The sequence below is a fragment of the Salvelinus alpinus genome, chromosome 32 (genome assembly GCF_045679555.1).
Source record: "Salvelinus alpinus chromosome 32, SLU_Salpinus.1, whole genome shotgun sequence".
Lineage (NCBI taxonomy): Eukaryota > Metazoa > Chordata > Actinopteri > Salmoniformes > Salmonidae > Salvelinus > Salvelinus alpinus.
Window position 1 is genome coordinate 28,995,445 of NC_092117.1, and position 16,134 is coordinate 29,011,578.

Here is a 16,134-nt window from a genome sequence, read left to right on the forward strand (position 1 = left end):
TTAACTTGGTCATGGGTGCACCTCGCCCACGCTCAAGGTCCTAAACAATATCATAACCACCATCGATAAGAGACATTACTGTGCAGCCGTATTCATCGACCTGGCCAAGGCTTTCGAATCTGTCAATCACAACATTCTTATTGGCAGACTCAACAGCCTTGGTTTCTCAAATGATTGCCTCGCTTGGTTCACCTACTTCTCAGATAGAGTTCAGTATGTCAAATCGGAGGGCCTGTTGTTCTGACCTCTGGCAGTCTCTATGGGGGTGCAACAGGGTTCAATTCTCGGGCCGACTCTCTTCTCTGTATACATCAATGATGTTGCTCTCGTTGCTGGCGATTCTCTGATCCACCTCTACGCAGGCGACACCATTCTGTATACCTCTGGCCCTTCTTTGGACACTGTGTTAACTAACCTCCAGATGAGCTTCAATGCCATACAACTCTTCTTCCATCGCCTCCAACTGCTCTTAAATGCAAGTAAAACTAAATGCATACTCTTCAACCGATCGCTGCCCGCACCTGCCTGCCCGTCCAGCATCACTACTCTGGACGGTTCTGACTAAGAATATGTGGACAACTACAAATACCTAGGTGTCTGGTTAGACTGTAAACTCTCCTTCCAGACTCACATTAAACATCTCCAATCCAAAATTAAATCTAGAATCGTCTTCCTATTTCGCAACAAAGCATCCTTCACTCATGCTGCCAAACATACCCTCGTAAAACTGACCACCCTACCGATCCTCGACTTTGGCGATGTCATTTACAAAATAGCCTCCAACACTCTACTCAACAAATTGGATGCAGTCTATCACAGTGCCATCTGTTTTGGCACCAAAGCCCCATATACTACCTACCACTGCGACCTGTATGCTCTCGTTGGCTGGCCCTCGCTTCATACTCTTCGCCAAACCCACTGGCTCCAGGTCATCTACAAGTCTCTGCTAGGTAAAGCCCCGCCTTATCTCAGCTCACTGGTCACCATAGCAGCACCCACCCGTAGCACGCGCTCCAGCAGGTATATCTCACTGGTCACCCCCAAAGCCAATTCTTTCTTTGGCCGCCTCTCCTTCCAGTTCTCTGCTGCCAATGACTGGAACGAACAGCAAAATTCTCTGAAGCTGGAGTCTCTTACCTCCCTCACTAGCTTTAAGCACCAGCTGTCAGAGCAGATCACTGCACCTGTACATGGCTCATCTGTAAATAGTCCATCCAATCTACCTCATCCTCATACTGTATTTATTTATTTATTTATCTTGCTTCTTTGCACCCCAGTATCTCAACTTGCACATTCTACCATTCCAGTGTTTAATTGCTATATTGTAATTACTTTGCCATCATGGCCTATTTATTGCCTTACCTCTCTTATCCTACCTCATTTGCACATGCTGTATATAGATTTTCCTACTGTATTATTGATTGTATGTTTGTTTATTCCATGTGTAACTCTGTGTTGTTTGTGTCGAACTGCTTTGCTTTATCTTGGCCAGGTCGCAGTTGCAAATGAGAACTTGTTCTCAACTTGCCTACCTGGTTAAATAAAGGTGAAATTAAAAAATGTACTTAACAGAGCTTGAGAAAATCTGTAAGGAAGAATGGGAGAAAATCCCCAAATCCAGATGTGCAAAGCTGATACAGACATACCTAAGAAGAATCAAAGCTGATACAGACATACCTAAGAAGAATCAAAGCTGTAATCGCCGCCAAAGGTGCTTCTACAAAGTATTAACTCAGGGGTGTGTGAACTTATGTAAATGAGATAATTCTCATGTTCACACACACGTTTGTGCACACACAATGACCCATACACACCATGCAATGAGCCAAGGACAGGCTTGCAGTACATCTTTGAGATCGGCTACATTGCAGTCGGCCTGCACAGATCACTAATCTGCAAATGACCTTGCATCCGAAATAACTACTCATTATGTAATCAAGATGAGCGATTCTATGTCTCACTTTGCTCAAACTGATTCTCTTCAAATAGCTCATCTTAGTGTGGCTAGCCTTTGAGAACGTACCCGTGTTTCCTCTTGAAAAATGTGTAGCAGTGGGGGGAAACGGTAATCTAGGTGCGGTTCAAAGAGGGGTCCCTCTCCCCTTGTTTTGGGGTCTACCCCAGAGCAATTTTATGTAGAAATACTGAGAAGCTCAGTTTTGGTGAATTTTAAAAGGATGCTGACACCATTTAGAATATAATTTCCACCTCTAGAAATTATCCCCAAAAATTATTTTAAAGTGGCAATGTGTAACTTGCGACCCGACCAAATTCACATAAAAAGTGAGTTATAGATCTATCATTCTACTTTTAAGCAAGTCTACAAAGTGGTAGATCTGTTCTATGTTGCTATTTCTATGCTTCCTGGTAAGTTTTGTTTTTACATCTTTTACTTTCGGTTTTGACAAACCAGCTGAAACAACTATATGTTTGTTAATGATGGTACAATGATTCTCTACACTATACTAGCTTATTTTGTCACAAACTATTATAGTTTTAGCAACCAGGTAATGGCGGAGCGATTTCTTCATAGTGCAACTTTAACATATTGGACCATGCATATAGCTAATGCATGGTCCATATTATTATGTATGCTATTAGCAATAAGCCTTATCACATGTAGCCCAACTGATGCAAATCAAATTTGATTGGCTGCATACACATATTTAAGCAGATGTTATTGTGGGTGTAGCGAAATGCTTGTAATGCTTGCAGCATGGTGGCTATAAATAAATAGTCTGAATCATGGGGTTGCCTATAGTATCTGTATTTAGTAAGCATGTCCCAAAAAACTTGCATTAACACAGTGAATATAATGTACCTGTAGAGTAAGTTGAGGTGAAACCCCATGTTCAAGAATGGCCTTTTTCCCTTTTCAGATTACAACTGTTCACTTTCAGGTATTTGAAAACTAAATCATCTCCAATATAGTTATTTTTTAACAAGCCATAGAAAGTTGGTTGCAATTTCAGTTTAATCCACCTGAAAAGACAGAGAACAAATAATACAGCAAATATTGTGGTTGAACTCGAATATACTAATTTATGTTTAAAAAAGGTTTAATCTTTGTAAATTGTACAACATGCAGGTAACGCAGACATATGGAAACGTATGCTCTAACCAAAATTACAACCAACTACTTGCAGCATTACCACAAAGATGGAAGATGGAAGAGGCAAGTGGAAGGGGAAAAAGTAAGGAACTTGTCTGTCGGCCCTGCATTAAAGACCAAAAAAGGTTAAAGAAAATTGTGATAAATAAAAATACATGCCAGTTTCATTTAAGGACAAAAAATGGACAGCTGTGCCATTATTTATTTTTGTATTGTCCATATGTAGCTTGTTTTTGGTCACAGGTCCAGGAATGGCTGAAGAATTGCAACATTTACCTGGAGCTAACGCCGCATATAGCAATACTGGGTGATTTGAAAAGCCATAGTCAATCAATAATATAATTATTATTTTAGCAAAAATGTATATAAACTATGAGAATAGAAAGGTTCAGTACTGTTGTGAAGCATCACAGCACAGTTAGAAAATATATGGCAAATAGAAATCCAAAATGGATGGTGTTGAAGAGATAGATGGGAGGGGTTGAATGGAGCTGAAGGAAGCACTAATAACAAGAACCAATGTAAAACATACAGGGTTTGTAAAATGTATATAGGTTCAGAAATGTTGTGAAATAGCAGTTACAATAGCAGAAGTCAAACTGTATGGACATCAGAAATAGAGGAAGGACTAAAAACAGACAAAATATTACAACTGTAAAAAAAATATTGTGTGTGTAGAATGTATAAGCTGGGAGTAGAAGCCTACATGTTATTGTACAGGCAGGATGTGTGCTAACCCGTGTAGCGTTTCACCTCTTTTTAAAATGTTATTTAGGAGGTGCATCCGCTTTAATACTGCGGATAGATTGTTGCTTCCATCAATGTAATTGTCTGCATCATTTCCCATCCCCCATATATTTTTGGGGTGAATATATAAACACACACACACTTATTTTTTGGAATATACCTTCCTATATTATTCCCCGCAAACCATCGCTCCCTCCATCGGAGTAAACTAATAAGACTTCACACAAACCACCGCTCCCTCCATCGGAGTAAACTAATAAGACTTCACACAAACCAGCAGCATACCACCCTGCATACCACTGTTGGCTTGCTTCTGAAGCTAAGCAGGGTCGGTCCTGGTCAGTCCCTGGATGGGAGACCAGATGCTGCTGGAAGTGGTGTTGGAGGGCCAGTAGGAGGCACTCTTTCCTCTGGTCTAAAAAATATCCCAATTCCCCAGGGCAGTGATTGGGGACACTGCCCTGTGTAGGGTGCCGTCTTTCGGATGGGACGTTAAACGGGTGTCCTGACTCTCTGAGGTCATTAAAGATCCCATGGCACTTATCGTAAGAGTAGGGGTGTTAACCCCGGTGTCCTGGCTAAATTCCCAATCTGGCCCTCAAACCATCTTGGTCACCTAATAATCCCCAGTTTATAATTGGCTCATTCATCCCCCTCCTCTCCCCTGTAACTATTCCCCAGGTCGTTGCTGCAAATGAGAACGTGTTCTCAGTCAACTTACCTGGTAAAATAACGGTAAAAAAAAAAAAACACCGGTCCCTCCATCGGAGTAAACTAATAAGACTTCACACAAACCACTTCATTAAAAAAATCCCCGAACACTTTCCCTGGTTGCCGCTACTCTTGTGCAACAACAAATGTAATCTGTCTAACTATTTAAGTCACTCCCCAAAAATTATTTAGAGAGAGGGTGGCGTTTTTACCCCAAGTTACCCTATAATTGACCCGTGTTACATTGAACCCCACTCTCCCCTGTGCGCTCATGGCGAATTGCAGAGCAGTATCGTGCTTAACCATGCCTCTGCTAAACAGTCTGGATCTAAAATGGGGCAGTTCACATTCTGTTTTTAAGAGTTGACAAATAAAAAAGGAATGGAAAGCTGAGATCCACCTCTTTTTTATTTATTTAACAAAGGTCATTAAAACTGCTGTTTCCACACCATTGCATTAAGCAGTCAATGCACAACAATTCTTATCAGAATGCATGTTTCCCTCTCTATGGCACTCGCACCTTGAGAGAAATATTTATCTAAAATAGAAGGCACAACACCAAGCCGACTAGGTAAATAGATAAACCAGACAACTCCGTAATAGGATGGTTTTCTAGTCATTACTCGTTTTGTTTGCAGAGGGAAAGTAAATGTGGACTGTTCTAGCATCTTCAAAGTGCGCCTCAACAAATCTTTTTTCATGTTCCATTTTTTGGGGGGAGCGTGGCACAGCGCCACAGCTAAATGACTGCAGCAGAAACATTATAGTACATACTGTAATAGTATATCAGAGCAGATTAGTGAGGAGGACAACATCCAATCTCATGGCCCATTGCCTGCCTGGTTGGGAGATTCTCCTGTCTGCTGTGTCACACTAACCTCTGTTTATATCGGTCCTGTTACGCCTGGGCTTCACCCCTATATCTCGGTCTGTCTCTCTCTCTCTCGGTGGCCCCCTCTCTCTCTCTCTCTCGGTGGCCCCCTCTCTCTCTCTCTCTCTCGGTGGCCCCCTCTCTCTCTCTCTCTCTCTCGGTGGCCCTCTCTCTCTCTCTCTCTCTCTCTCTCGGGCCCTCTCTCTCTCTCTCTCTCTCTCTCTCTCTCGGTGGCCCTCTCTCTCTCGGTGGCCCTCTCTCTCTCTCTCTCTCTCTCTCTCTCTCTCTCTCTCTCTCTCTCGGTGGCCCTGTCTCTCTCTCTCTCTCTCGGTGGCCCTCTCTCTCTCTCTCTCTCGCTGGCCCTCTCTCTCTCTCTCTCTCTCTCGCTGGCCCTCTCTCTCTCTCTCGCTGGCTCTCTCTCTCTCTCGGTGGCCCTCTCTCTCTCTCTCGGTGGCCCTCTCTCTCTCTCTCGGTGGCCCTCTCTCTCTCTCTCTCTCGGTGGCCCTCTCTCTCTCTCTCGGTGGCCCTCTCTCTCTCTCTCTCGGTGGCCCTCTCTCTCGCTCTCTCGCTCTCTCGCTGGCCCTCTCTCTCGCTGGCTCTCTCTCGCTGGCTCTCTCTCTCGCTGGCTCTCTCTCTCGCTGGCTCTCTCTCTCGCTGGCTCTCTCTCTCGCTGGCTCTCTCTCTCGCTGGCTCTCTCTCTCGCTGGCTCTCTCTCTCGCTGGCTCTCTCTCTCGCTGGCTCTCTCTCTCGCTGGCTCTCTCTCGCTGGCTCTCTCTCGCTGGCTCTCTCTCGCTGGCTCTCTCTCTCTCGCTGGCTCTCTCTCTCGGTGGCCCCCTCTCTCTCTCTCCCTCTCTCTCGGTGGCCCCCTCTCTCTCTCTCGGTGGCCCCCTCTCTCTCTCTCGGTGGCCCCCTCTCTCTCTCTCGGTGGCCCCCTCTCTCTCTCTCGGTGGCCCCCTCTCTCTCTCTCGGTGGCCCCCTCTCTCTCTCTCTCGGTGGCCCCCTCTCTCTCTCTCTCGGTGGCCCCCTCTCTCTCTCTCTCGGTGGCCCCCTCTCTCTCTCTCTCGGTGGCCCCCTCTCTCTCTCTCTCGGTGGCCCCCTCTCTCTCTCTCGGTGGCCCCCTCTCTCTCTCTCGGTGGCCCCCTCTCTCTCTCTCGGTGGCCCCCTCTCTCTCTCTCTCTCTCTCGGTGGCCCCCTCTCTCTCTCTCGGTGGCCCCCTCTCTTTCTCTCTCTCTCTCTCTCTCGGTGGCCCCCTCTCTCTCTCTCTCTCTCTCTCTCTCTCTCTCTCTCTCTCTCTCTCGGTTCTCTCTCTCTCTCTCTCGGTGGCTCTCTCTCTCTCTCTCTCTCGGTGGCCCCCTCTCTCTCTCTCTCTCGGTGGCCCCCTCTCTCTCTCTCTCTCTCTCGGTGGCCCCCTCTCTCTCTCTCTCTCTCTCGGTGGCCCCCTCTCTCTCTCTGGCTCTCTCTCTCTCTCTCTCTCTCGGTGGCCCTCTCTCTCTCTCTCTCTCGGTGGCTCTCTCTCTCTCTCTCTCTCGCTGGCCCTCTCTCTCTCTCTCTCTCGCTGGCCCTCTCTCTCTCTCTCTCTCGCTGGCCCTCTCTCTCTCTCTCTCTCGCTGGCCCTCTCTCTCTCTCTCGCTGGCCCTCTCTCTCTCTCTCTCTCGCTGGCTCTTTCTCTCTCTCGCTGGCTCTCTCTCTCTCTCGGTGGCCCTCTCTCTCTCTCTCTCTCTCTCTCTCTCTCTCTCTCGCTGGCTCTCTCTCGCTCTCTCTCTCGCTCTCTCTCTCGCTCTCTCTCTCTCTCTCTCTCTCTCTCTCTCTCTCTCTCTCTCTCTCTCTCTCTCTCTCTCTCTCTCTCTCTCTCTCTCTCTCTCTCTCTCTCTCTCTCTCTCTCTCTGGCTCTCTCTCTCTCTCTCTCTCTCTCGCTGGCTCTCTCTCTCTCTCTCGGTGGCCCTCTCTCTCTCTCTCTCGGTGGCCCTCTCTCTCTCTCTCTCTCGGTGGCCCTCTCTCTCTCTCGGTGGCCCTCTCTCTCTCTCTCTCTCGGTGGCCCTCTCTCTCTCGGTGGCCCTCTCTCTCTCTCTCTCTCGGTGGCCCTGTCTCTCTCTCTCTCTCGGTGGCCCTCTCTCTCTCTCTCTCTCGGTGGCCCTCTCTCTCTCTCTCTCTCGGTGGCCCTCTCTCTCTCTCTCGCTGGCCCTCTCTCTCTCAAATTCACGCTGCTTTATTGGCACGAAAAACATTGTGTCAATATTGCCAAAGCAACAATGTATACAATATACATTGTAATAAGATTAAAAACGATAACAAATAATAAAATAAAATGGTAGTAATTAATAATACAAAAATAATAACAATAAAATGGTAACAGTCAATAGTAGAAATGTAATAAATATAAAAATCTAAATATGGAAAATGAAGCTATAACTAACTTATAACTAAATAACGGTCATCTTCACCATTATCATTACTACTACCACCACCGTCACTAAACTGCTATCATTACCATTACCACCTATACCACTACTATTTGGAATGATAAACATCAATAATAATAGTAATAATAAGTAAGTTACTGCTTACTATGCAGATGTTATTATTCAGATTCAATGAATCTCTTTGTGAGGAATATTTATCACAGTAAAGGAGAAAGTGCATCTCTGTCTCTACCTCACCTGTCGTGCAGTGACCACATACACACTCCTCTTTGGGTAGCCATGTCTTTTTATGTCTGCCGGTTTCTATTGCCAATCGGTGGTCACTCAGTCTGTACTTGGTAAGGATCTGTCTCTTCTTCGTATCTCTGACAGAGTAAAGATAATCAGCCAATTCATATTCTCTGTTTAGGGTCAGATAGCAATTTAGTCGGCTTTGGGATTTTGTTTCTGGCCCTCTCGCGCTCGCTCGCTGGCCCTCTCGCGCTCGCTCGCTGGCCCTCTCGCGCTCGCTCGCTGGCCCTCTCGCGCTCGCTCGCTGGCCCTCTCAATTCAATTCAAGGGGCTTTCTTGGCATGGGAAACGTGTTAACATTTCCAAAGCAAGTGAGGTAGATCATTTTTATTGTTTATTTCACTTTTGTATATTAACAGTAAACATTACACATACAGAAGTTTCAAAAGAATAAAGACATTACAAATATCATATGTGTATATATACAGTGTTGTAACAATGTACAAATGGTTAAAGTACACAAGGGAAAATAAATAAGCATTAATATGGGTTGTATTTACAATGGTGTTTTTTCTTCAATGGTTGCCCTTTTCTTGTGGCAACAGGTCACAAATCTTGCTGCTGTGATGGCACACTGTGGTATTTCACCCAGTAGATATGGGAGTTTATCAAAATTGGGTTTGTTTTCGAATTCTTTGTGGATCTGTGTAATCTGAGGGAAATATGTGTCTCTAATATGGTCATACATTTGGCAGGAGGTTAGGAAGTGCAGCTCAGTTTCCACCTCATTTTGTGGGCAGTGTGCACATATCCTGTCTTCTCTTGAGAGCCATGTCTGCCTACGGCAGCCTTTCTCAATAGCAAGGCTGTGCTCACTGAGTCTGTACATAGTCAAAGCTTTCCTTAAGTTTGGGTCAGTCACAGTGGTCAGGTATTCTGCCACTGTGTACTCTCTGTTTAGGGCCAAATAGCATTCTAGTTTGCTCTGTTTTTTTTATTTATTCTTTCCAATGTGTCAAGTAACTATCTTTTTGTTTTCTCATGATTTGGTTGGGTCTAATTGTGTTGCTGTCCTGGGGCTCTGTTGGGTCTGTTTGTAAACAGAGCCCCAGGACCAGCTTGCTTAGGGGACTTTTCTCCAGGTTCATCTCTCTGTAGGTGATGGCTTTGTTATGGAAGGTTTGGAAATCGCTTCCTTTTAGGTGGTTATAGAATTTAACGGCTCTTTTCTGGATTTTGATAATAAGTGGGTATCGGCCGAATTCTGCTCTGTATGCATTATTTGGTGTTCTACGTTGTGCACGGAGGATATTTTTGCAGAATTCTGCATGCATGCAAAGTCTCAATTTGGTGTTTGTCCCATTTTGTGAAATCTTGGTTGGTGAGCGGACCCCAGACCTCACAACCATAAAGGGCAATGGGTTCTATGACTGATTGAAGTATTTTTAGCCAGATCCTAATTGGTATGTTGAATTTTATGTTCCTTTTGATGGCATAGAATGCCCTTCTTGCCTTGTCTCTCAGATTGTTCACAGCTTTGTGGAAGTTACCTGTGGCGTTGATGTTTAGGCCAAGGTATGTATAGTTTGAGTGCTCTAGGGTAACGATGTCTAGATGGAATTTGTATTTGTGTTCATGTCGACTGGACCTTTTTCGGAACACCATTATTTTGGTCTTACTGAGATTTACTGTCAGGGTCCAGATCTGGCAGAATCTGTGCAGAAGATCTAGGTGCTGCTGTAGGCCCTCCTTGGTTGGTGACCGAAGCACCAGATCATCAGCAAACAGTAGACATTTGACTTCAGATTCTAGTAGGGTGAGGCCGGGTGCTGCAGACTTTTCTAGTGCCCTCCAATTTGTTGATATATATGTTGAAGAGGGTAGGGTTTAAGCTGTATCTCTGTCTCATCCCACGGCCCTGTGAAAATAAATGTGTGTATGTGTTCTTTGCCTATTTTAACTGCACACTTGTTTGTGTACAGTTGAAGTCGGAAGTTTACATTTACATTTAACATTTAAGTCATTTAGCAGACGCTCTTATCCAGAGCGACTTACAAGTTTACATACACTTAGGTTGGAATCATTAAAACTCGTTTTTCAACCACTCCACAAATGTCTTGTTAACAAACTATAGTTTTGGCAAGTCGGTTTGGACATCTACTTGTGCATGACACAAGTAATTTTCCCAACAATTGTTTACAGATTTGTTTCACTTATAATTCACTGTTTCACAATTCCAGTGAGTCAAACGTTTACATACACTAAATTGACTGTGCCTTTAAAAAGCTTAGAAAATTCCCGAAAATGATGTCATGGCTTTAGAAGCTTCTGATAGGCTAATTGACATAATTTGAGTCAATTGGAGGTGTACCTGTGGATGTATTTCAAGGCCTACCTTCAAACTCAGTGCCTCTTCGCTTGACATCATGGGAAAATCAAAAGAAATCAGCCAAGACCTCAGAAAAAAGATTGTAGACCTCCACAAGTCTGGTTCATCCTTGGGAGCAATTTCCAAATGCCTGAAGGTACCACGTTCATCTGTACAACCAATAGTACGCAAGTATATACAGCATGGGACCACACAGCCATCATACCGCTCAGGAAGGAGATGTGTTCTGTCTCCTAGAGATGAACGTACTTTGGTGCGAAAAGTGCAAATCAATCCGAGAACAACAGCAAAGGACCCTGTGAAGATGCTGGAGGAAACAGGTACAAAATAATCTATATTCACAGTGAAATGAGTCCTATATCGACATAACCTGAAAGGCCACCTGAGCAAGGAAGAAGCCACTGCTCCAAAACCGCCATGAAAAAGCCAGACTACGGTTTGCAAATGCACATGGGGACGAAGATCGTATTTTTTCCTCTGGTCTGATAAAACAAAAATAGAACTGTTTGGCCATAATGACCATCGTTATGTCTGGAGGAAAAAGGGGGAGGCTTGTAAGCCGAAGAACACCATCCCAACCGTGAAGCACGGGGGTGGCAGCAGCATGTTGTGGGGGTGCTTTGCTGCAGGAGGGACTGGTGCACTTCACAAAATAGATGGCATCATGAGGGGGGAAATTATGTGGATATATTGAAGCAACATCTCAAGACATCAGTCAGGAAGTTAAAGCTTGGTCGCAAATGGGTCTTCCAAATGGACAATGACCCCAAGCATACTTCCAAAGTTGTGGCAAAATGACTTAAGGACAACAAAGTCAAGTTATTGGAGTGGCCATCATAAAGCCCTGATCTCAATCCTATAGAACAGGAGGCCTACAAACCTGACTCAGATACACCAGCTCTGTCAGGAGGAATGGGCCAAAATTCACCCAACTTATTGTGGGAAGCTTGTGGAAGGCTACCCAAAATGTTTGACCCAAGTTAAACAATTTAAAGGCAATGCTACCAAATACTAATTGAGTGTATGTAAACTTCTGACCCATCTTGACATTTCACATCCTTAAAATGAAGTGGTGATCCTAACTGACCAAAGACAGGGAATTTTTACTAGGATTAAATGTCAGGAATTGTGGAAATCCTGAGTTTAAATGTATTTGGCTAAGGTGTATGGTAACTTCTTACTTCAACTGTGTGTGTATGTATATATTTTTTTACCCCTTTTTCTCCCTAATTTAGTGGTATCCAATTGGTAGTTAGTCTTGTCTCATCGCTGCAACTCCCGTACGGACTCGGGAGAGGCGAAGGTCGAGAGCTGTGCGTCCTCCGAAACCCAACCAAGCTGCACTGCTTCTTGACACGATGCCCACTTAACCCGGAAGCCAGCCGCACCTATGTGTCAGAGGAAACACCGTACACCCAGAATCTCTAGTGGCACTGCGATGCAGTGCCTTAGACCGCTGCGCCACTCGGAAGGCCCTCGTAAACTTAACATGGGAATAATTTCTATCTGCTGCGAGGAGTGTAAGATTGTGATCACAATTCCCTCACTGGACCCAAGGGAGGACATTCAGTTGAGAGAGCCTCTTCTTTTACGTGTTACCTTGGTAATAGTTAGGAAACTAAACATCATTTAAGAGTGACATATTTGATGTTAATATCACCGCAGTGATCTTGGCTTAAGAACATAACTATCTTTTTATTCTGGTCTCCTCCCTCCAGGCCCCCCTGCATATCACCTGCCTTCAGTCAAGCTTCCGCTGGCCAAGAAGAAGAAGAAATCTAAACACTGCTTCCTCTGTGGCAAGAAGACTGGTCTGGCCACCAGCTACGAGTGCAGGTACACCTCTCAATTCTTCTATCATTCTCCCTCCCTACCTGCCTCTCTCTCCCTCATTAATCATTGTATTTCAATCTAGTCTGTTTTGTGTGTGTCTGTCCTACTCCTAGGTATGCCAGGAGTTAGTTTCATTAGTCGTATGTACTTGGATTGAGAAACTCAGTTCTGGTGACTTTTAAAAGGACGTTATACTCCCAAATGAATAAAAATGAAATGATGCTGACACAATCTAAAATAGGATTTCCACGTCTAGAAATTAGCCCCATAAATTATTTTAGTGTCAATATGTAACTTGTTGGGCGACCCGACCAAATTCACATAAAAAGTGAGTTATAGATCTATCATTCTACTTTTAAGCAAGTCTACGAAGCGGTAGATCTGTTCTATGTTGCTATTTCTATGCTTCCTATTTCTATGCTTCCTGGTAAGTTTTTTTGTTTTTGCATCTTTTACTTTCGGTTTTGACAAACCAGCTGAAACAACTATATGTTTGTTAATGATGGTACAATGATTCTCTACACTATACTAGCTTATTTTGTCACATAAACTATTATAGTTTTAGCAACCAGGTAATGGCGGAGCGATTTCTTTATAGTGCAACTTTAACATATTGGACCATGCATATAGCCAATGCATGGTCCATATTATTAGGTATGCTATTAGCAATAATATAGAATCTGTATTTAGTAAGCATGTCCCAAAAAGCTTGCATTAACACAGTGTAATGTACTTGTAGGGTAACTTGAGGTGAAACACCACACGGGTTATCACACATCCTGCCTGTACTTCTCACACAAACCACTTCATAAAACAATTGTCTGGGTATTTCTCCTACTACTATGTATGCCAGGAATTAAAGTTTGACGTATTATTAGTCGTATTTACTAGGGCTGGGGGTTTGAAATAATTGCACATTGTATAGTATCATTCATCAGATATTTGGATATTCAAAACACGTTTTTTTATATTTTTTTAAGTACTTTCTAACCTGAGCATTGCTGCGTGAGGGAGAGAGGCTGGTGCGCTATTGCTGCAGCTGGCTCCGGATGTTATATGGGGTGGTGTGTGTAGCGGGGAGAGACACCCTCGCAATTCGGCTACAGCCAAGACTTGCTAACTAGTAGCAGCCACAATGTTATTTACCATCCCATATAATAGTGCCTGTCTTGACTGGAGTAACCTAGAGAAGCTATAGCTAGCCAGCCAAGCTAGCCAGGCTAATTGAGTCGCACATGCTGCGCTTTCTCTCAACCCCATTCATATAAAACAACAGCCTACCTGTTCGTTGCTCATTGTATCCTACTCCTCCTAATTGCAAACTTTTTATTTCACAAATGTATTGCATTGCATTAGTGAACATCCTCTTTGCCACTTTGATTGGCCAACATTAACAACAAGCTACACATTGTGAAGGCTAACGTAAACTCGTACATCGCCTTGGTCCATACAATTGCCCTTATTTTAGCGCCCCAAAAACGTAATACTTCCAGGTCAACTGTAATGTCAATACCATTGTAAAGCACAATTTCTCCCCTTTCCAACATTATCAATTACATGACCTAAATGCTGCCCGTTTCTGCATAACTCAAGCAGGCAATGAGCCCCGTCGGGTCTTTTTAAAAATGGCGGGTGGGGAAGCGAAACTAATGCGTAATAGTGAGAAGGAGGGAAAATTGCTTTTTTTCACTCGATCTGTCCAACTTATCACCTTATCGCCTCTAAAATGTAAATAAATCACTAAAGAATTTATATAATGTGTCATTACATACCTATTTGAAGGTTTGTGTCGAATTTGAATCGGGTTTTTAGGGAGGTGCAAAAGTGATCTTAGAAGTAAACAGCGGCTTTGAGAATGATGATCGCATGCACTGATGACGCAAAAAATGACTAGGTATCCCCCGTCACTGTCCATTTCTTGTTTTTAAACGATGAGAGAAGTGCTACACCTGGTGGAGAGAGATTGTAAGACAGAAATAGTTGCTGTACGTTACGACATGACACGTCACGATGTAACGGAGGGTCCGTTTTTTTCAACTTTTCTCCAATACTATGGAGCCATTACCATGTCGATCAACACTTGAATAGAAACCTAGTTCACACCCCCGAAGTCAACAAGTCAACACAGTCGCTACAGTCCCATTCGTTTTCTTTGTAGCCGCGTTTGAATGTTGCGGTTGCGCACATTTGTACGGAATGGGGTGAGTTTACGTTACCGGTCTTTGCACGTCATAAAAATGTAAATGTTTGTTTTATTAAATGAATTATTTGAAATGTCATGGTATATCCTTGTATGTAACAATGTCACATGGATATTTGAATTTAATGACAGCCTTTTCAGTGTTAGAGGCATTTGAATACTAACGTCCTTTCGAAAAAATTGAGCCGTGCACATTCCTAGTATGTACAGGATACACATGGTAAACACCGTCCAACAAAATGCTTAGTTGCAGGTTCCTTCTCGACAATGCAACAATAAGGAATAAGATAATAATATGAACATAAAGATAATGGCTCAGTGGAATAAAATAAACGTTTTAGCATAAGTATAATACAGGAAGGCACAATTTATAGTCCAATATTTACACGTTTTGGGGAAGGGGTATTGTTCATGTCCAGGAGTTTGTCATCAACATGATATCACATCACATGCTGACTTAAGTCTCCACCACCACAACTCCATTATCACTCCCCTCTTCCCCATCTCCCCAATTCCTTTTCCTCCTCCCCTTCTCCCTTCCCTTCCTCTCCCCTCTCCTTGTCCTTGCTTAGAGAACACAGTGTGTGGTGGTGACGCAACAGAGTAACTGGAGCTGTGTAAACTCCTGGTCATAACGCTTAACTGTCTGATGTTGGAGTCACGCTGTGTGCAAAAGATTCTAATTGGACTAGATCACACAGCGCTAACTGTGATACAGTGTTACACTTGGTGTGTGTGGTTGAAAGTAGGACAGTTGCTTTGTAACACGCCCCTAGTCTGTAGTTTCCCCTTCATCTGAAAACGGATCTGAAAATATAGCTAGTCATAGTTAAATAAATGTGGAGGGTGCCCTTTTTTTTCTACAGGCATTAAGACAAAGGAAAGGGGTACCTGTATATAGTATGCTTACTTTCTCTAGTTCTTTTTATTTGTGTGTTTTTGTTCTACCTTGTTATTTTTAGTACTACATTGATTACTGCATTGTTGGGTTTTGATTTCGCAAGAAAGGCATTTCACTGCACTTGTGCATGTGACATTAAAACTTTAAACTTGAGGGGAGGAATCCATTTTAGACCAATGAGATGCACCATCCCATGGTGTTATGAGTTCAGATGAAGGAAAGGAGATGGTGCACCCATGGTGTTATGAGTTAGGATGAAGGAGATGAGGACTATAGACCAGTCAAGGGGAATACTGGAAATGATGATGCAACAACTTTCAATACTGTGCCCTTGGATGACTCCTTACCCCTAGCCGCCTAGCACGAACAATCTCACACAGACACACACACTTTTTTTGTCTCTATTTCAGTTCCTCTGGGATGGAGTCTGAATAAAGCTAGATAAACAGTGCATTCGGAAAGTATTCAGACCCTTTGCAGTAAAAAAAAAACTGTTTTTGCTTTGTTATTATGGGGTGTTGTGTGTAGATTGATGAGGGGGAAAAAACAAACAATTTAATACATTTTACAATAAGGCTGTAACGTAAGAAAATGTGGAAAAAGTCAAGGGGTCTGAATACTTTCCAAATGCACTGTAGCTGCAGGCTTTCAGTAAAGTGTTACCAATTGGTGTTCTACTTATTACTATTGTTTTTGATAAGTAGAATTTTGTTATTATA

General features: G+C 43.5%; 1 protein-coding gene across 1 annotated transcript in view; it reads left to right on the top strand.

Moving 5' to 3' along the window:
• Positions 1-16,134, top strand: part of LOC139562569 (AN1-type zinc finger protein 4-like) — a 71,026-nt gene that overhangs the window by 40,066 nt on the left and 14,826 nt on the right. The window contains exon 9 of the mRNA XM_071380343.1: positions 12,200-12,317. Coding sequence (XP_071236444.1) covers positions 12,200-12,317 — 118 coding nt within the window. The remainder of the gene's footprint in view (positions 1-12,199; positions 12,318-16,134) is intronic.